General features: G+C 41.4%; 2 protein-coding genes across 4 annotated transcripts; one reads left to right on the top strand and one right to left on the bottom strand.

Annotated features, from left to right (window-relative positions):
- Positions 1-7,802: 7,802 nt before the first annotated feature.
- On the top strand, positions 7,803-17,052 carry LOC132977524 (interferon-induced GTP-binding protein Mx). Of its 2 annotated transcripts, none has more exons than XM_061042145.1 (12): positions 7,803-8,027; positions 9,537-9,674; positions 9,757-9,911; positions 10,266-10,404; positions 10,494-10,692; positions 10,818-10,896; positions 11,181-11,303; positions 12,079-12,220; positions 12,298-12,456; positions 14,571-14,647; positions 14,863-15,036; positions 15,140-17,052. In XM_061042145.1, the coding sequence occupies exons 1-12, from the start codon at positions 7,841-7,843 to the stop codon at positions 15,362-15,364; spliced, it is 1,797 nt and encodes a 598-aa protein (XP_060898128.1). In that variant the 5' UTR covers positions 7,803-7,840; the 3' UTR covers positions 15,365-17,052. The 2 variants fall into 2 exon arrangements, with proteins under 2 accessions (XP_060898128.1, XP_060898127.1); XM_061042144.1 differs by having other exon boundaries at positions 14,770-15,036.
- Positions 16,006-18,165, bottom strand: LOC132977525 (THO complex subunit 7 homolog). Of its 2 annotated transcripts, XM_061042147.1 has the most exons (8): positions 18,125-18,165; positions 17,785-17,905; positions 17,577-17,704; positions 17,251-17,337; positions 16,652-16,709; positions 16,498-16,564; positions 16,328-16,397; positions 16,006-16,181 (listed from the first exon to the last, which is right to left on the bottom strand). In XM_061042147.1, the coding sequence occupies exons 1-8, from the start codon at positions 18,141-18,143 to the stop codon at positions 16,120-16,122; spliced, it is 612 nt and encodes a 203-aa protein (XP_060898130.1). In that variant the 5' UTR covers positions 18,144-18,165; the 3' UTR covers positions 16,006-16,119. The 2 variants fall into 2 exon arrangements, with proteins under 2 accessions (XP_060898130.1, XP_060898129.1); XM_061042146.1 differs by having other exon boundaries at positions 16,006-16,397.
- Between the last annotated feature and the right edge of the window lie 3,749 nt (positions 18,166-21,914).

The following is a 21,914-nucleotide window of genomic DNA, read 5'->3' as shown; positions in this document are numbered from 1 at the left end:
GCTTCAAAATAAATAAAAGAATAAAATTGTCCTAAATCGCCTATGCTAAAAGTGGGCTAAAAGAGAGGAATACAAGTCAGATAAATCAAGGGAGAGCTAAATGTCCAGCAAACGTATGAGCCTAAAAGTCAGTCAGTTCCAACAAAATAAAACAGTGAGCAAATTGTCCCGATCATCTGCGACTGCTCACGCCTGCTGCTTCCCTCGCAGGGTCTCCTCTAGTCGCTCGACACGTAGACACGCTGCAGGAAGCAGAATCATTGAGAGGCAGAGGGTACTTATTCTTAACAGTAATGTTGTTTAATCCTCTAAAATCTATGCAGGGTCAGAGAGAGGAGTCCTTCTTTGAAACAAACAAAAAAAACCTGCTCCCACTGGGGAAGAGGAAGGCTTGATAATACTTGCAGCAAGGGACTCCCTGCTGTTCTTCTCCACGGCCTCTCTTTCAGGCTTAGACAAGTTGTATAGGCGGCTGGAAGGCAGAGGTTGCGCAGTCATATGGCCTGTGTGGGGGCAGTGAGAAAGCCTTACTCTTGTTAAAAACTTCACCAAGATCGTGATAATCCTCAGGGATGGTTGACAGATTTGGTTGTTCCGGTTGAGTGGCTGAGAAGGTTGGGACATTTCCTGGAGGAGATAAAGCGGATTGCAGACACAGAATGACAGAGGGTGCTCCAGCTCATTATTCTTCCAGACCACCAGTCTATCTGAGGGTTGTGTTTGGACAGCCACGGGTGAGCCAGAAGCAGAGGTGTTGATGGGGCCGTTATGACATTTAATGTGATAGTTTCACGGTGGTTACCAGAATCAGTGTTAATGGTTCAGTGCAATGGGTTACCTTAGCTAGTAGTCTGCCATCCACTGCTAAGGCTGTCAAGGGTTTCTCCAAAAGTTCCACTTTAATTCCAGCCTGTAGCGACCTGCTGGTCGTGAGTTTCCTCCAGGGGAGGACTTGTGCTGACCCACCAGTACCCCCACACTTCCTGGTGGGCCCTGTCTTTTGGCTGAATGGGACAGGTGGAGAGAAAGTGTCCTAGTATGCCACAATAAAGGCACTCACCCGGCCTTCTGCATCGAAGATGCTCCTCAGGGGTTATGTGAGCTCTGCCTAGCTGCATGGGCTTCTCGTGGTGGTGAAGTCCTCAAGTTGTTCCATTTTCTGTGCAATAACCATCCTAGTCCTATCTAAATAAGCAAAAAGTATGCTTCGTGTTCATAGTTTTTCAACAAGTATTATTCCAAATATTCATACGTCTTCATTTCTCTTTCCTTTAACATTACTGTTGAGCGGCTGTTACAAGAACATTTCCTCCTTTGAGGATCATTAAGGTTTATCTGATCTTAGTTGCTTTCTCTAACAGCTTTAATGTCATTGTGACCTGAATAAAGTCTAACTCAAGCAGCACACAAGTCAAGCATTTCAGACTGTGTACAGAGGATGAACTCACTCATCAGACTGCCTCCAGCTACAGACACAGTGGATAAGCTCCAGTCCCCTGTTCCTCTCTGCTCCCAAGAGGCCTTACTAGGATGACTTTTCTCCAATAATATGATCCTGGAACGACTTACAAATTTACATCATCTGATGACAATGGTATGTTGATGTTTTGAAAATGTAACCAAATGATAAAAAGAGGAGATGAACAGTTTACATGACAAAGGCACTTGCGAGTTGATTTAGTAGTTGATTAAGCTACAGTTAAACTAATACAGCCTAATATAACAATCCCCCTCCAAATTCTTGTGTTCTGTATGTTCAGATTTTCTTAAACTTCTTTTGGATTGTGTTGATTTAATTAACCCTGATCTTATATGTTATATGAAATATTACTGCTGAGAAAAACTTTAGGTGTAAAATACAGGCTGGCTCTGTGGTGGGCGCAGAGCTGGACTCTCTAGTGACAGTGGCAGAGAGAAGGACCCTGAACAGAATGCTCTCCATCATGGACAACACCCACCACCCTCTGCACAGCACCTTCAGCACCTTCAGCACCTTCAGCAGGCAGAGGAGTGTGTTCAGTGGCAGACTGCTGTCACAATCCTGTTCCACAGACAGACTCAAGAACTCTTTTGTCCCCCTGGCCATACGTCTGTACAACACCTTGCGGTTATGGCAGGGGGAAAGCACACACTTGGACTAAATCTTCCTTTTTTTCCATTTCCCATCTGCACAGCTGTCCCAAGAGTCAGCCTCTAGTTGGACACTTTAATGATCACCTCAATTATTTAAATAGCACCTGTAATTTAATGTTTGCACTGCCTGTTATTTAATGTCTGTTTTTGATAACTCTGCACGATCTGCTTTTTAAACATTGCTGTACATATATAAACAACTTCAAAAGGTCAACACTTTTTTATTTTTTTATATTCAGGTCTAATTACAGATTTTTTCCTCAACTGTTTAAAGGTTCTTGCTTTAAATTACACATATATTTTTATCCCTGCACAGGTTATGTACATTTCTTGTTATAAGTCTATTTATAATTGCACAGTTTAAGTTTGTTTCATCTAGGGGTATTCTTTAAATCTTTTTTCAGGTTAATATATATGTATGGGGGGGGGGGGGGGGGGGGGGGGGGGGGGGTCGGTTTTGTGGTTAATTTGTAACAAATGTTTCATGTCATGTACGTCTTCGTAACCTGCTACTGGATGCTTTGAATTTCCCTCGGGATCAATAAAGTATCTATCTATCTACAGCTTGTTATCTTGTAGCATGTCAGTGGCCAAATTATGAATTTAAATCTTCAATAAAATATGAACGGCATCCTTCTGAAAGTTAATTAGCAGACCCGAGGTATACTGTACGTTTCTAGTATCATCTATAATATCATATCAACTCAAAGCACAGATGCACCTACCATGGGCCTTGGGCGGCAGTAGCTCAGTCTGTAGGGACTGAGTTCAAGTCCCGGTGCGGACCAAATATGGAAGTTGGTCTGGTAGCTGGAGAGGTGCCAGATCACCTCCTGAGCACTGCCGAGGTGCCCTTGAGCAAGGCACCAAACCCCCTCCCCACCATCAGCTCAGGAGCGCCCGCTGTGGGCAGCTCCGTCACTCTGACATCTCTCCATTAGTGCATGTCCAGAGGATCCTGTTTGTGCATGTGTGTGTATTTCAGCCTATGTGTGTGTTGCATGACTTACAGAGTGTAAAAACTGAAATTTCCACTTGCGGGGATCAATCTTAATCTTAATGTCACACCTACACACTCACAGATATACTCACATACACTGATGACGGGGATGTTCCCATTCATGCGCATTCATGGAGGTTACAATGGACATGTTGGCCGCAGGAGGCCCTTCATGGTAAGGGCGCCATCTACTGGTATTCCTTTGAACAGCAACAGAGAAAAATGTAGTCAAGTCCAGTTTATTTATAGGGATATATGCCTGCCCGCAGCATCTGAGAAGTTCATAAGCAAGAAAATAAAGAAGTTATTAAGAAAACAATCAGGAATTACACTGAAGAACATTCTTAAGAATCTTCCTAAGTTTTATCTTAAGACAATGTTTGTGAATCTGGCCCCTGAGTGTCTACAGACCCACAAAATGTGAAATAAACCCACCCAGTCCTTTCTTTGTGGTCTGCATGAATCTTACAACACAGAGAAAAATGCTCTATTTCAAATTTGCTCAACTTGTGACGTCACAGTGGGATTCTGGTTTAAAAAATCCTCTCCCCTCCCCTGGTATATCCACCCATGGACTCCACCCCCAGCCTAGAGCAAAACTTTTGTGCAGGTCCACCATTTTTATTCAGAGGAGTGAAGTCTACTGGGAAAACTCAGGGGGGTGGGGGGGGGGGGGCTCATCGCACTTAACCCTCTGAGGTCTGAGGCTGTTTTGGCCGTTTTGCTATAATTGTCATTTTACTTTTATCTGACTACATCAAAAATGTTCATCATATAAGTGCCTGGTATCATTTTTTTCAGCACAACCTCACCTTTATGATTTGACCATTCATTAGTCACCTAGAGATACTGTATCAACACACAGGACCCAAACACACACAAAAAAATAGAGAATTCGTTTTTTAAAATTGATTACTTTTTTATTCTAAAATACACAGAGTGCTGGACGAACTGTTTTGAATTGATAAAAATGAACTTCAAATGTATAAAAGGAAAATTTTGAAAAGAATAAGAATTGATTCAATTTTTTACAAAAACAGTAGGCTTGTTTTTTGTATTCTAGCTATGCCACTGCTCCAAAAAGTCCCTACCACTACTCAAAACTGCTCCTGGGAACTGTTTTGAGCAGCGACAAAGCTAAAATAATAATAATAATTATCAAAATAATAAATGGAAATATATAAAAGGACATTTGGTATTCAAATATTTACAAAAAAGCAGGTGTGTCCATAGGCGTTTTTTGTATTTTATCTCCCAAACACATTTCAAACAACAAAAACATATGAGAGAAAACAAACACAAGTCTGTCTAACCTTGTCACACATGTTGGTTGATGAATAATAAAAAGCATGACAGCATTTCCAATGTAGGTAAGACATGGGAAAATAAATTGAAATATAATATTTTCGCCATAGGAGGCTGAAATTTGGCATGGAGTTCAACAGTGTGTGTGTGTGAGTGGTCTGGCTGTGTTGCCTGAACTGTTGCAGATCTTTCCCGACAACGCGTTGCGCTCTGTCTAGCCCTCGTTGTAGGAGGAATGGATCTCCACCGAAGACCCCTCACAGGATCAACATTGATTGTTGGGTCCCTAGGCTGGTCATCTTCCTCTCTGTGGATGTAAAATGTTAAAAGCTGGTTTACAAAGAGAGCACTGAGCAAAACCATTTCATAGTAAAATAACAAAATAGCGAAACAACAAAACATTTGCACCAAAGCAACACCTTTTCCATCAGAACATTCTACATTCTATCTAAGAAGTACCAGGAAACGCAACGACCGCGCTAAATCTCAAGAAAATGTATGTAAGACTGGAAATGTTTCATTATTTGACCCTCAGTAGAGGGACAAACCCCTCTGTCCACAGCTGCATCAAAACACTGGACTTGACTAACATGGATACATGTTAGTGGAGCTGAGATTGTGGATAAGGTGTTCATCGCACCAGACAAAAATGCTGCTATGTGTTCCTGTGTGTCTATGCATGTCATGCAAGAAACAGTGCATCCTTTGTCTGCTCCTAGCTCTAATTCAGGCCTCCAAAATAGTTTCTTTTAACTTCAAACTGAATTCATTTCCTGTGTAAAGTATTCAAGCTTTATTTAAAATAAGTTCTGTGCTGCATCTACAGTTGTGAGGCCTGTTAGACTCCAGTTCTAATAACTGATCTAGTGTAACGCCTACTTTTACCTTTTAAGGTCAGTCGGCTTTAACAGCTGTTTATGTCCCCACAAATATGCACTGTAGGCTATTATTTTATTTTTGTAGGCTTTACCTGATAACAAACACTTCAACACACACGAAGAACAACCTGCAGTCTGCTTATAAAAAAAACATACAGACCATTTCTACACGCAATCACTTTTAATATTAAATTATTTATTAAATATTTATTTTTACTGATAATCTGATAGTGAAGTCTTTATTTTATAAACACTAAGGATATCTCGGGATTATTGAGAATGTTTCATTAGGCTCAAAATTCCAGCAAAACAGGATGCATAACATTTCCAAACCTTAAGATCATTAAGATCATTAAAGGAGCTATATGTACCTTTCAAAAATACTGCGTTTGTAGTGACACTGCAGGCCGTTAGGCGAACTGCACCAGAAACCTGCGTGCTCGTCATACGTGCTCGTACGTACACAAACGAGCATCATCATCATCGGCCGTGAAACACTGGATATTTACCCTCATAATGTTTACAGAGGAGGTAAGTGGTCATACACATGTGAAAGTCTGTGAAGGAGTCTGTGTTGTGCTAGAGGCCGGTCGTTTATTTGTACTAACAGATTCCATATTAGATTCATTCTCCATCCTACAAACGACAGTCTCCACAGGCTGAGAGCAGGAGTGTGTGATGAGTTTGTACTGTTGATCTCTGTAAGCGGAGTGAGCAGGACGTCAATACGACTCGTGGAAACTTTTTATACAGGCAACACAGATAGACAGTGAACATCTACTTTTTCACATACATTTCTACATGTAAAAAGTTACATAGCCTCTTTAACGATCATGATGAAAGTAAAACGTGTTTCTGACTGACAAGACGACTCCCACTCTGTCAGTAGCGCATTCATACGAGCAATACCGGGTTAACTGTCTTGCCCAAGGACACAACGGATATGTTGCTCAGCTGGGGATCGAACCCTCGACCTTCTTGCTCCCGCTGCTTCGGTGGTGGTGTAAGGATGGATTGGTGTTGTACTTACTCTCTGATGTACATAGCTTTGGATAAAAGCGTCTGCTAAGTGAGTTGTAACACTCCCCTGCTTGTTTACTAACTGTGTTTGACTGGTGTTATGTGTTGAGCAGACCAAAGTTGGGTTCTTTTTGCTAACAACAAACTTGATGGATACAGAAAAAAGCTTTAGCCATAAAGCTAGATGATTGGTACAGCTTCTCTCATGCACCAAGTTAACCAGTAAGGCACAATAGCTCAGCTGAACACTGACAACAATATCACTTCACCTTTATAAAAGATATCACTCCGCCAAACTTTAATTTACAAAATGGGAAATAGTGATGTGTAGTTCGTGAACGATTCGTTCAAAATGAACGAATCATCTGGGTGAACGAACTGAACTGAATCACTTACTGAAAAGAGTCGTTCATTTCTCAACTTCAGTTGCGCTCTCCTCTCTCCCGTCTCGTGTCTCTCTCTCCAGACTGTAAGAGTCGCTCAAAGCCCTCCCTCCCTCTCCTGTCATGTCAGTGATACATACTGACTGAACCAACAGGACGGAGTCGGTCGGGAGCTCTGTGTCGCTAAAGTCCGCCCCTACTTCTCCCTCTCATGTCTCCAAAATTGAGGAAGTAGCAAATATATTATTTAACATTTAGGTGTCGCGAAAATGTATGTGCTTTTTATAGCTGCTGTCAGTTTGCAAACGGCTTTTATATCCAACTTAATTTCACTCAGCTGACTGTTTTAACATCCACTAACGATCGTGTTTCAGTCAGTACAGTGTGTGTGTGACTGAGGCTGGTGACTCGCAGTCTCGCTCGTTCACGTTCAGTCAGTGTTTCATTCACTGAACAAACTGAACGAGAGCTCCGCCTCCGAGTCTCTCTCTTCCTCTGCTTGTACTGAACGTACTGAACAGAACGGTCGGGGAAAATATATGTGATTGTTTTAGCAGCTTTCAGTTTGCAAACTGTAACTTTATCCAACTAAATTCTCAGCTCATTGGTTTATTGTTCACCACCGGCTGTTCTCAGTACGATCGCGAGCAGAACTAAACGTTCGGCCATGTTTCAGCTTATTAAATTCTGATTCACAGACAGAGCTGCAGAGAAGTACTGAACGATTCAGTGAACGAATCTTTTGAACGAATCACTTTACTGAACTGATTCTACTGATTCAGTACACTGAAAAGAACTGCTTTTCCCATCACTAAAAGACAGAGAAACGAAACCTAAATATATTCAGGATGTTTTTCCGCATAAGCAGGAAACAAATGGAGAAGCAAGGAAACGAAACCTAACTTCACTTTGTTTCTTTTACCTTTTGGACCTGAGCCAATAGTACGACTGAAGCCTGACAAGCCTGGCGGCTCACCTGACCTAACCCAGTCATTTATAGTCCAGCATACAGCTGCTACTGTAGAGTCGTCAGCGGCGACAATTACTTTTATTTAACGTTTTTTTGTTGTTGTTGTCCTTTTTTATTTTTTTTTATTTGCAGGAGGCAAGAAAACATCACCATGAACACTCTGAACCAGCAGTATGAGGAGAAGGTGCGTCCCTGCATCGACCTCATTGACTCTCTTCGCTCTCTGGGTGTAGAGAAGGATTTAGCGCTGCCTGCTATCGCCGTGATCGGAGACCAGAGCTCGGGGAAGAGCTCCGTGTTGGAGGCGCTGTCCGGGGTGGCTCTGCCCAGAGGAAGTGGTGAGTATGTTATAGAGAGGTCATAAAAATATAAAGACATATAAAGCGTTTGTTAGCCTGTAGGGTGAATATGGGTAAAGTGGGACAGTTAAGATTAATCATGTTTATCTTCACATGTAAATACTTCCATAACTAAAAATCAACATTGAGCTAATCATAAGGAAGTATGTGATTAAAAAATAAAGTTTATGTGTGTATTCAGCAAGCAAAGAGGGGAGTAGGGGAGAGGGGAGGGGAGGGGAGGAGAGGAGAGGAGAGGAGAGGAGAGGGGAGGGGAGGGGAGTAGGGGAGAGGAGAGGAGAGGAGAGGGGAGGGGAAGAGAGGAGAGGAGAGGAGATGAGAGGGGAGGGGAGGAGAGGAGAGGGGAGGAGAGTAGGGGAGGGGAGGAGAGTAGGGGAGGAGAGGGGAGGAGAGTAGGGGAGGGGAGGAGAGGAGAGGGGAGGAGAGTAGGGGAGAGGAGAGGAGAGGAGAGGAGAGGGGAGGAGAGTAGGGGAGAGGAGAGGGGAGGGGAGGAGAGGGGAGGAGAGTAGGGGAGAGGAGAGGGGAGGAGAGGAGAGGGGAGGAGAGTAGAGGAGAGGAGAGGAGAGGGGAGGGGAGGGAGATCTGAGGAGTGATGAGCGAGGATTGCCTACACGAGAGCAGATTTCAGGAAGTCTTTTTACTGACTGCTACTTTGCCGGTTATTATTAATTGAACGCTGTAGTGGATCCGACTTCAATTAAACTTTACAACATCAGCAGAGTTTAATAACCCAAATAGGCACTATACGGAACTTTACATAAGCTATACGTCATGATTAGTTTTTGATTCACCATAAAAATCTGTTAATATATATCAAAAGATCAAATGGATCACAAACAACTCCTATTATTATAATATAGCCTACATATTCTTTTCACCATGTTTTTTCCTCTCTTCTATATTATATAGAGAATTATTATCAAAGAGTCCCTCAGTCAGTAAATCATATTCTTTACACATCATTATGGCACTAAAGTTTCACATTAAAAGGATAAATAAGTGTCTGGTGATTACTGATCATTATATTATCAATAAAAAATATTATTAAAGCAGCAGTAAATATAAATGCTAATAAGTAATAGATCATTTAACATAATAAGGCATTGTGTCTGTCTGTATGGTTTATTTCCTACTGGGACAATAACATTGATTTGATCTTATTACAAATGGATATCGCTTTCTCTCGTGTATCTTAAAACATATATCCTTGTTTCCTGCCTCTTTTGCTGAGTTGAGTGAATTGAGTTTGCCAAGAAAACATTGACATTACCGTTGACTTTCATTGTATCTTAGATAGAACATATTTTGAAGATGTAGTTTTGGTTGGTTGATTGATTGGTATTGGTCCTACCTTTAATCAAAATTTGGCTATGAAAAGATATTTGTATTTTTGGCGAGTTAGTGCACTGCTTTTACAGTTTTTCTTAGCACACTGGATTTCATTCAGAATATATCCTCTTTGTCTTTTTTCACTCTTTATTTATTCAGGCATTGTAACAAGATGCCCTCTTGAATTGAAGATGAAGCGAAAGAGAGAAGGAGAGGAATGGTTCGGAAAGATAAGCTACCAGAACCATGAAGAAGAAATAGAAGACCCTGCAGATGTGGAGAAAAAAATAAGAGAAGGTGCAGTGTACAGTATTATTAAACCCACAATTAAAAACCGGAGTACTGTATGATGGTTATACTTTGTGCCCTGTCCTTACAGCACAGGATGAAATGGCCGGGGTCGGCGTGGGGATAAGTGATGACCTCATCAGTCTGGAAATCGCCTCTCCTGATGTTCCAGACCTGACGCTTATTGATCTGCCTGGCATCGCAAGGGTGGCTGTTAAGGGACAACCGGAGAACATCGGAGACCAGGTGAACTTGTTCAGTGTCCCATAGGAAGCTAACAGCTGTTTTTGATAGACTCTTTGGTAGACAGTTTCTTCAAGAAGAATAAAATTGACAGTGAGGTCTGTGGATTAACTTGATTGGCCAGGACATAAATCCTAACAACCCATACACAACACCTCAGCAATGACTGAAGAGCAATTGATATTGCTGTGAAAATCTAGAAAGTAAACATGCCTTACATGGCCACTAGCAAGGGTAAAAGCTTTTCAGGGATATAAAATTAACATGTATGATAAAATATAGACCTGAGGACCACAGTGATTTCATAGCTGTGAAACGAATAGGGTCATTTATCACAGTGTGAATTTATATTTTCAGATCAAGAGGCTGATCCAGAAGTTTATCAAAAGACAAGAAACCATCAGCTTGGTGGTTGTTCCGTGTAACGTGGACATAGCCACCACAGAGGCCCTGAAGATGGCCCAGGAGGTGGATCCTGATGGAGAGAGGACTCTGGGTAAACAAAGCTGATTTTGCAACAAGAGGAGGAAAATTTGTATGTAGTCTATCCAACTCTTATATAGTTTCCACCGTTGTCCCTCTTAGGTATCTTGACCAAGCCTGATCTGGTGGACAAGGGCACAGAAGAGACAGTGCTGGACATCGTCCACAACGAGGTGATCCACCTCCAGAAGGGCTACATGATCGTCAAGTGCAGGGGGCAGAAGGAGATCACTGACAAGGTGTCTCTTCCTGAAGCGATAGAAAGAGAGAAAGCCTTTTTTGAAGAACATGTGCACTTTCAGTAAGTTTGTGCATTTTAGGTTAACACACATATATATATATATACATTATTATGTTTTTTTCTACAGTGCTGTGGTTTGCAATTTTGCAAAATGTACTTACTGTAGTGTTATTTTAATGTTACAGAACTCTCTACAATGAAGATCATGCGACTGTTCCTAAACTGGCTGAGAAACTCACACTTGAGTTGGTGCATCATATTGAGGTGATTTACTTTATTTGACAGTTTAAGGGCATTGGTCGCCTAATGGTTAGTTTGCCTCGTATACAGATGCTCCAGTCCTCAAAGCGAGCGCCCCGGGTTTGAATTTCGAACTGTGGCTCCTTTTCCCCGCATGTTATTTCCTCCTCACTCTTTCGTCAGTGTCTGACTCTATCCACTGTCCTGTCGCTTAAATAAAGGCGTCAATTAAAAAAAAAAAAAATTACAATATAAATCATGATATTTCACATTTGGAGTTAAAATTTTGACCCTTGTGTGATTTGCAGAAATCTCTGCCTCGACTTGAAGAGCAGATTGAGGAGAAGCTAGAACAGACCCGTGCAGAGCTGGAGAGATATGGAAATGGACCCCCATCTGAAGCAGCTGAGAGAATCGTCTTCCTCATCGATGTGAGCTCTGACACTTTGCACAACATTTTCCCAGCCACAAAGGCTATTACTCACACAGTGATGTGCAACTTGGATATAATGAAATACAAAATGTCACTTTAGATTCTCCTAGGGGAAGCACCCAATAACGGTACACCGTTTACAACAAATAAATGTTTAATCATGTACATAAAAAAAAAAATTCAACATTTATGGCCAAAAAAACAACTCACTGACTGGTTACCGAAGGAGGAGGAGCCTGAACGCTACAGGCCAAATGTCGAAGAGGATCACAGCAGTGCTGATGTACAGCACAACAACTCAACCTCAAGTGTCATAGTTCATAGTATACAGCAGTTATGTAAGCAGAAAATAGTAGTAAATCAAAAAAATCAGAAACAGGTTATTCTTTCACTCCAAAAAGTCAATTAGTAGAGTCTTCTGTTTGTCTTTGGGGTATGATATTGATTAATAAAGAAAAACACTGTCAGCTCTAAATGTAAACTTGAAGTATTCAAACCTCCAGGCTTAAACCTGATGTACACTGTACAATTTAAGGCCGATTTAGACCCAATTTTTGAGTCGCACAACTGATTGTGAAGTTAGGCTGAATTTCAGCCTGATTGCGCCTTGTTAGCATTAACAAGGTTCCTGTTTTAAGCATACATAAATATTACTATCTATAATTACACTGATTGAAAACCTGCCAACATCACTGCTCACTACCACGTAGGAAATACAGTTATTTATGTGAAAAATATAAAACACAGTTTCTGCCTTTTACTGTTTGCTACAGAAAGTGACGGCGTTTACTCAGGACGCCATCAGTCTGACTACAGGGGAGGAGCTCAAGTGTGGAGACAGGCTCAACGTCTTTTCTACGCTCAGAAGAGAGTTTTGGAAGTGGAATGCCCACCTGGACCTTTCAGGACAAAAGTGTGAGTGTCTTATTTAGAACTGGTCTACAGCAGTCAATCAGCAGCAGAACTCTGAATTATGCTTTCATATGTTGCAGTCAACAACAGGATTGAGAGAGAGGTGGCGAACTATGAGGAGATGTACCGAGGAAGAGAACTGCCGGGCTTCATCAACTACAAGACCTTTGAGGTCATGGTCAGGGAGCAGATCAAACAACTGGAGGAGCCTGCTGTCAAGAGACTCAAAGATATAGGAGGTACATCAATGGATTACAGCTGCATGAATATATCATTTGAGCATGTGCAATCGTCACATCTCAGGACCTGCAATGTCCAGCAAATGATCTGAAACGTGTCAGTGTGCTTATTTTTAGAGGCGTGAAACTGTTCCTGGTTTTCTTTCAGTGAATTGCAAATGAATGCAAATGATGTCACGTTAGGCAGGAGTCACTGCAGCTAGTCCAGTGAGTGGCAGAGAGCACATACTTGTGTACAGTATGAAGGAAACAGTTTTCATTCAGTTGAAAAGTACCGTCCTTTTTGGTAAATATTTCTTGACAATGTTCTCAACGTTCCTCTTAAAGATCCTCAGCTGATGTAATTTGTTTATAGAAACATTTGGAATTGTAATGTTAATTTAATAAAGGCAGATTTAAGAGCAATGCAATAACAATAGCACATTTCCCTGTCTGGCATTTTTATTAGATTGTTTTGGGGAAAGCAAAGACCTTAAATGTCAGCAGATTGGTAATACAATAAAAGAACGATGAGGACAAAGCATCTAGGGTCCACAGATTATGTTTTTGTGCTAACACAAAATTCTGCAAAGCTCAATTGACACAGCTAGTTTTTAAGCAAAAGATATTAAATTGATTAGTCCATATCGACTAGATTTCACAGGCTAAGGGCGCGGTCACACTGGTAATCCGTACCGTACTCAAGCACGATTGGTCCCCCGCCGCGCCATTCCCCCGCTTGCCGGCACAGCCCGGTCACACTGCACCAGGACTAACTGTGCCTAAGCATGATAATCCTGTACATAACGTCGTAATACAGCACATGCATGCTTAATGCTATTATGTAGCGTGCTCAGTTTACAAACAGGCGGACTGAAGAAGGAGAACATTTTTAAAAAGGTACGTGCAGTCGAGTCCCCATCTGCACATCGGAGAATAACACAGAGGGCTACTTTACTGACTTTGCGGCTTATTTTGAGTCACTTTAATCAGATACAGCCATAAATAAATTAAAAATAAAAGAGACGCGAGTCGGCGTCCGCACATCGGAGAACAACACAGAGAACAACACAGAGAACAACACAGAGAACATGAAAGCTACTTTGTGTCTCATATTGTGTCATGTTAGTCAGATACAGCCATGAAACTCTGGATTTCTCCATAATGAAGGCTGTCAGCGTTGTGTACCCGCGTGCTCGTGCATTAAGTGTACCGTGCCAAAGCACACCTCTCCAAAGTGTGCCAAAGCCAAGGAAGTGTACCGTGCCTGAGCACGATACGGAGAGGTCACACTGGTCAAACGAACTGGACTTTAGGGTTGAAGTGTGGTTGGGCACAATACGGATTGCCAGTGTGACCGCGCCCTAAAACAGTAAATTAACTTCACTTCTATTTGGCCAAAGACTTCAGTTATTTCCACTTATTCTTCATGGAAAGTATCCAACCAAATAACAGTTCCTTTCTATATTACTGAAATACGTTTGACCGTCCCTTTATTCTTGTGTATTAAATAACAATTTTAATACACAATTGATTGTGTATTCTCATTATTAGCGGCACCTATTCCCTTTGCTGTTTAATACAGTTGCGTTGTATAGGGGCTATAAAAGGAGTGGATGTACCACAGAGTGAACACACCAGCAGCGCATGTACAGTGTAGTGTTGTGTGAGTAACAATAGTAATGCCATATGACTTTTCAAGCTTATTAAACATACATTTGAGCATCATTAGACACAGTTGATTTTAGTTATACAACTGGCTATTCCTAAAGTTAATAAGAAGCTGACCCTCCACCTGTTCTCTCCACCTGTTCTCTCTCCACCTCTCGTCTCCCTTCTTTTTAATTTGGGTGTCCCAGAGTCAAAGGTAGAGGGCTAAACTAAGCGTGGTAGAAGGAGGAGGAAATAGAGTTGAAGTCCGAAATAACTTAAGCATGATTGCTTATTTGTAATTCAATATATAAACAGTCATTGCTATTAGAATTTTCATCTGAAATGTTTCTTTCTTCAGAAATAACTTTTTTCTGTGTTATTGTGCAGCTCTAAAATAAATAAATGACAGATTTGTTTAAGTTTTATGTTTTACACATTGAAAATCAAACCCCTGTTTTACGTTGCTTTTCCATTTCCTCTAGAGGCTGTTAGGAAGGTGTTCGTACAGCTGGCCATGAGTAGCTTCACTGGATTTCCTAACCTTGCGAAAACAGCCAAGGTAGTCTGAACTTCATAATCACATAATGTAGTTTGATATCCATTGTTGATTTTGTTGGCTCTAAAAATGTGATTAGCTGTATTTCTTATTTGTTTGTAGACTGACCAGAATCTTTTTCTTAGGCAAAGATTGAAGCCATAAAACAAGACAAAGAATCCACTGCTGAATCCTTTCTGAGAACCCAGTTCAAGATGGAGCTGCTTGTTTACTCCCAGGACAGGACCTACAGCTGCAGTTTGAGTGACAGAAAGAAAGAGGAGAATGAGGAGAATGATGATATCGCCATACCAAAACACCCCCTACCTTTTGGATATCAAAGTCTTGTGTACCGTACGGATAATCATGCTACACTTCAGGAGCTGATGTTGCACCTAAAATCATATTACAAAGTAAGCTTTAATATAGCAGGACAATTTAGAAACAAAAAATAAAAACTAATTTATTTAAACACTGATCATTGCTTCTCAAAATGTTGTAATTTTCCTCCTTCAGATTGCGAGCCAGCGTCTGGCAGACCAGATCCCTATGGTGATCCGTTACCAGATGTTGCAGGAGTCTGCTGTCCAGCTGCAGAGGGAGATGCTGCAGGTGCTTCAGGAAAAGAAGAATTTAGAGTTCTTTTTAAAGGAGGACGCCGACATTGGCAGCAAGAGGGCCAATTTGCAGAGCCGCCTCAAACGCCTCATGAGGGCCCGTGCATACCTGGTGGAGTTCTAGAAAAGCCTTTTACCTCCTTTTACAGCAGCAAGAATGGTGCATAGGAATTCTGACCTTGAATCCGGTCTCATTTATTTAACCTCAATCCATGCAGATACAAGGTGCTGTTCTCTTGCTATGTTCGACTTTATTCAACTAACTGGCTCATGCCCTGAGTCTTACTGTGCACTTGGCCCCCCCCTGTGGTTTCACAGGGAAATTATGTTTAAAAAAAAAAACCTGCATCAAAGCAAAACAAGTTTAAATCCTTGAATATCATGATTTTCTTTTACATATTTGGATTTTGTAGATTAAAAATGATCAATGCAATCAATTAGCACATGTAGTCTTTCATTCTCAGAAGTTCTGAATTCCAGACTAGTTCGCCACCAATGATTAAGACTTTCTTCTTTCAACCATTAAAGGCAGGGTTGGTAATTTTCTCCAGATACACTCTTCTTTAATAACTTGTTTTTGTAATAATTATTTTATGAGTGACATCTCTTGTGTATTACCAATGTCATTTTAGAGGGTGTTTTATCAGATACCTATGGTAAGTGTATAATCTCAAATTGAGTGACACTAACAGGCATTACATTTATACGAACATACACACACCTAAAATGTCACCATGTTGGTTAATAAATTGAATGCACATGTGATTTGAGCAAGTCAATTTTATTCAAAAACTCATACAAAAAGTAGTCCTACACACATGCACATTTTTTTTTTTTAAAGGTTTGATTCATTGTTCTTCAGTCAGTATCTCCACGACTTCATTCATCATTCCCAGCAGGGCTCCCCTGATTGTTGTCGTCATTGTCTGATTTCTCATCATCTGTGACAGACAAAGAAGGTTAGAGAGGTACTTGCAGATTTGCTTGACTTTACAGATTAACCACTTAATATTTGGAATTTCTGGAAGAATGAGCACAACACAAAAATAGCCTTTCAGACCAACGAGCACAACACAGGGACACTCACTATCAAGAGTCTGCTGTAGTTCCTGAATAGTACTGAGTAGCACATGGAACTGCTTCTTTCTTAACTCCATCTTCGTAGGAGAAAAAGGAGATTTCAAAATTAGATATCACAAGCGGTTCAAGAAATAACAGATTTGAATCGTAAGGAATAGAATATAGTTTTAGCCTCACCTTTGCATCTACATTTTCCTTGATTCGAGACAGTTTCTGGAGCTCTTTGTCAAGCGCCTCCAATTGTCTGTAGAGGATCAAACAAAATTAAGTACATAATCATAGACAAAACAGGTTAAAAAAAAAGGAATACAAATATAATAGAGTGACTTACTTCAGTGTTTCATGTCGGTCCGGGTGTTGCTGGATAACCTTAGCTAAAGCATCATACTCTGAAAGGAAATAATGAAAATGTGAATGTGTGACACTAACCACAAATAATACAACTCTGTATTTATATTGTTAGCATTAAATCTTAACTGATTGATACATTTGGTTTACAACAAGAATGAAAAAATCCCTGCTAAACACTCCAATTCTTTTACCTTCTCTTAAATCTCAATCTGATTTCTCATTGTTTGGCTTTTGATGCATTGTCTCTCCATCTGTGATCACTCTTTAAATCTCCTGGGTATTTTCCTTTGGCTGTTTGTACAATGTGTTGTATACGGTTTGACTTAAAAGTACTTGTATGAATTACCATTGAATAAACTTTTCGTGAGCCATAACATTAAATACATCTGATGTTGCTGTTCTGTGTTAAATTAAATGTTCTGTGTTAAAATTCATGTTTACATTTAAGGAAAACATTAAACCATACTTTTTCAGATTATTTTCAGTAGTGATTACTCACTATTTTCAAGACTTATCTGAATTAAATTAGTAAATAATTGCAAAGGCAAGTCCCAATAGTTCAATATTATTGATCATTACCTTGGCGATTCTTTCTTATTCTCTTTGCCCTCTGAATTTCTTTTTTGCATTCGGTTATCTTCTCATGAGCGGACGTGATGTTTTGTTCTGAAATGTCAAGGTTAAGATGAGGTTAGTTTACCACAATGATACATACTGGGATGGTTACTATAGTGGCCCAGTTCTTCAAGTTAAGAGTGATGTAGTGCATAATGAAAGAACATGAACCAAACTGTTGAACACAAGTATTCAAATAGGTTAATGATAAGATGTTAATGTGTGCAGACTTAAACAAAAAGGGGTGTGTGGATGCTAAAGACCAGGGTCATAAAATCCTCATTTCCCACCTATGTCAGAGTAGATCTTCTCATAATTCTCCATTTCCCGAAGGTTCATGTCGTATACCATTAAAGTCTTCCCCATGGAGAATTCACACTGGGCCAGTGTGCCCAACATCCTCTGGTACTGCGTGAACCTGAGAAGAGAGGCTGTTTGTGAATCACTTTAATAGGTGACAAAGTCCAGGACTTAGGTCTCATGTAACTACTAACGTACCCTTCCTCAGGGGTCCCAGGCGAGTTGCACCATTTAGTGAAACTCTTGAGCAGCAAGTTGATTTTGCGGTCATCACCAGCCCCGTCTCCGTCAATAAGAAGACGTTTTCGAATAACTTCATCTGAAAGTCGGGAAACAAACAACCTTTCAGATATAGCAGAATGCTAACTGTTAGCTAGCCAACATGGCTGCTGTTCTGTAAACAGGCTGCTTTAAGTGGTAATATTACCGTCTAGGATGTGTAACTGGGTGTATATAGATCCAACAGTAGCTTCGGCACACATTTATACCAATTTATTTTACAAGTGAGTTGAAATGAATTAGTTGCAAAGTAGCTTACCATCTGTAACAGCTCCCATTTCTATAGGTATTATAACTTTATTGAACAAAATATTGTAACAATCCTGCTGTCTTTTAAAAGTCAACTATATTGTCACTAATCTTATTTAGTGCGCATGGAGAGGATCGTCCTCAACAACCTCCGTCCCCTGGTGACTTCAAATCTGGATCCTCTGCAGTTCGCCTACCAGCCGAACATCGGGGTGGATGACGCCGTCATCTACCTGCTGCAGAGATCCTGGACTCACCTGGAGAACACCGGCAGCACTGTGAGGGTCATGTTCTTTGACTTCTCCAGTGCCTTTAACACCATCCAGCCTGCACTGCTCAGGGGGAAGCTAGAGAGGGCGGGAGTGGACTGTCACCTGGCTGCATGGACAACGGACTACCTCACCAACAGACCACAGTACGTGAGGCTTCAGGACTGTGAGTCTGACATGGTGGTCTGCAGTACAGGGGTCCCGCAGGGGACAGTTCTCTCCCCTTTTCTCTTCACCCTGTACACCTCGGACTTCTGTTACAACTCTGGGAGCTGCCACCTGCAGAAGTTCTCCGATGACACAGCCATCGTGGGGTGTGTGTCTAAGGGGAGCGAACAGGAGTACAGGCAGGTCATCATGGACTTTGTCGACTGGAGTGAGCTCAACGACCTTCAGCTCAACGCCAGCAAGACAAAGGAGATGGTGATTGACTTCCACAGTCACCCCAGACTGCACCGGTGAACATCCAGGGCTTGGACATCGAGAGGGTGGAGACGTACAAATACCTGGGTGTTCACCTCAACAACAAACTGGACTGGTCACACAACACCGACGTCCTGTACAAGAAGGGCCAATGTCGACTTCACCTGCTGAGGCGACTGAGGTCCTTTGGAGTGTGCAGGACTCTGCTATGGACTTTTTATGACACTGTGGTGGCGTCTGCACTTTTCTATGCAGTGGTCTGCTGGAGAGGAGGGAGCACAGAGAGAGACAGGAAGAGACTGAACAGACTGGTCAGGAGGGCCAGTTCTGTCCTGGACTGTCCTCTGGACTCTGTAGAGGAGGTGGGTGAGAGGAGGACATTAGTGAAGCTGACATCCATCATGGACAACCCCTCTCACCCCCTGTATGACACTGTGGGGGCCCTGAGCAGCTCCTTCAGCAGCAGACTGAGACACCCACCCTGCAAGACAGAGCGCTACCGCAGGTCGTTCATCCCACCTGCAGTCAGACTGTTTAATCAGACTCTTTAACAGCTTCACCACCTCATGCTACACACTGTGTGTGTTTTTTAAAGAACAAAACCCTTTCCTGTGTAGTTACTGTGTCATTTTACATTATTGTAGTTTTTTATTTAACTGATGTAAATATGTTTGATTTGATTTTAACTTCTATTTTTATTTTTAATAATTATATTCCCGTCCCGTTTTCTGGAGCTGCTGTAATGCACAAATTTCCACCACGGGGGATCAATAAAGTTTATCTTTATCTTGATCTTTTATCTTTATGCGTCGACCGTCCAAGCAGTCCTGTTAACAGTCGCTATATGTCGCTAAACGAACAGCAGTTTAAGACTTAACCACAACTAAACTGAGTCATTATGGCATTATACCTCATTATAACATGATAAACAATATAAAAAATACAAAATTATAAAAATAATCAGTCTTGTCACTGATGTGCAGGTATGCTTTTTTTGTTATAAAGATTTGATGCATTAGTAATAATTTCAGCCTGTTTCATAACCAGCCTGAAAGTCCTCACAGGAGCTTTAGAAAAGATTAAGACGGGATGTAAGAGAGGAGATAAATCATGGATTAACTTGACACCTTGAAAAAAAATCAAGATTAATTAATTGGAAAGTTGAATCCCCTTGGATGAATATATAATATTATCACTGTATCTAATACAAAATAATAATAATGTTGACCATATAAATTGCAAGTATGTCTATGGAAAGACATACTTGCTGAACGAACTGAAGGAGAGCTCCGCCTCTGAGTCACTCTCTTCCTCTCAGCACGTTCAGTGAACGAAACACTGACTGAACGAGCGAGACTGCGAGTCACCAGCCTCAGTCTCTCTCTCACACACACACACACACACACACACACACACACACACACACACACACACACACACACACACACACACACACACACAGTACTGACTGAGGAGAGGAGGGAGGGCGGGCGGGCTTTGAGCGACTCTTACGGTCTAGACCAGGGGTGGGCAAACTTTTTGACTCGCGGGCCACAATGGGTTCTAAAATTTGACAGAGGGGCCGGGCCAGGAACAGATGGATGGAGTGTTTGTGTGAACTAATATAAATGACATGTAAAAGCCATTACATGAAAGGATTTGGCCTTTAACAGGTAGCAAAGCATGAATATGCAAGGCTCATTGTACAAATTGATTTCCAAATGCATTAATTTAATTACACTCATTCATGTGTGAAAATATGTCCACAGCAAATGCAAAGTCACAAAGCCAGTTCTTGTCGCTTAGCTCAGGAAATTCGTCGGATTTCCCCATTAACTCCAAAAATGCGCTGATCTCCTCTTTCAGCTCCCACACTCGTTGAAACACTTTGCCCAAACTTAACCAGCGGACACGAGAGTGGTACAGTAAGTCCTGATGATCCGCATCAGTTTCCTCCAGGAACATAATAAACTGACGATGCTGAAGTCCCCTTGCTCGTATCAAGTTAACAAGTTTTACAACTGGATTCACAAAATGATTAAGCTGCAATGCAGACTTACACAGAGATTCCTGATGGATGATGCAGTGAAGGAAAATAACATCCTGGTCAGGGTTTTCCTCTTTCACTTTATCCTGGATTCTTTTCAGCAGCCCAACATGTTTTCCAGTTAAATTTGGCGATCCATCCGTTGTGACATTGGCAAGTTTACTCCAAGGTAGCTTCATTCTCTCGATGACAGCAGACACCTGGTTATACAAGTCCTCTCCTCGCGTTTTTCCTTTCAGGGACTCCATGGTCAAAAACTCCTCCGTTATCTCAAAACTGTCATTAATCCCTCGGATAAAAATGAGGAGCTGAGCAGTGTCTTTCACGTCATTACTTTCATCCAGCGCTAGTGAATATAACTTAAAGGACTCAGCCTTTTTGTTTAATTCGCTGGCTATATCTTCATCAATCAGTTCCACACGGCGAGTCACAGTCCTGTGTGATAAACTGATTTTTTCAAACTGGCCTTGGCTCTCCGGACACAAGAGACCTGCTGTCTCTATCATGCAAACTCGCCTTCGGAGAAAGGCTTGCTAGCCTTTGCTAATTTGAATGCCAGCAAAAAACCTGCCTTGGTAGTTGACTCTTGAATTGCAGTTTGTTGGTGAAAAAAATGTTGCTCAGTCTGTAAATTATCCTTCAACCTCTGAGCCGCAGCCGCCCGTTCTTGCGTGGACTGCTTGCTAGCATAGTTAGCATGCTTCGTAGCAAAGTGACGGCTGATACTGTACTCTTTGAAAAGTGCGACAGTTTCTTGGCATATCAGGCATACAGCCTTTGATCGGACTTCAGTGAAAAAATATTTAGTTGTCCACTCCGTATTAAACACTCGGCATTCACTGTCCACTTTTCTTTTCTTTGATCATTTTTACAGAAGGGCTCGTACGGGTTCATAGGGCAAAGCGAAAAAGTGAAGAAGGGAATAATACACCACACTCTGAAGTGCGCCATCTATTGGGGAAACGCGGGCATTACAGGGGAAAACGAACGAGGTTTAATTATAATAAAACTGTATTTAATAATAATATAATTTGGACAAGTTCGGCGGGCCGGATTAAAAA

The sequence above is a fragment of the Labrus mixtus genome, chromosome 7 (genome assembly GCF_963584025.1).
Source record: "Labrus mixtus chromosome 7, fLabMix1.1, whole genome shotgun sequence".
NCBI classification, from domain to species: Eukaryota; Metazoa; Chordata; class Actinopteri; order Labriformes; family Labridae; genus Labrus; species Labrus mixtus.
The sequence above is the reverse complement of the archived record's forward strand: the minus strand, read 5'-3'. Positions and strand labels throughout refer to the sequence as shown.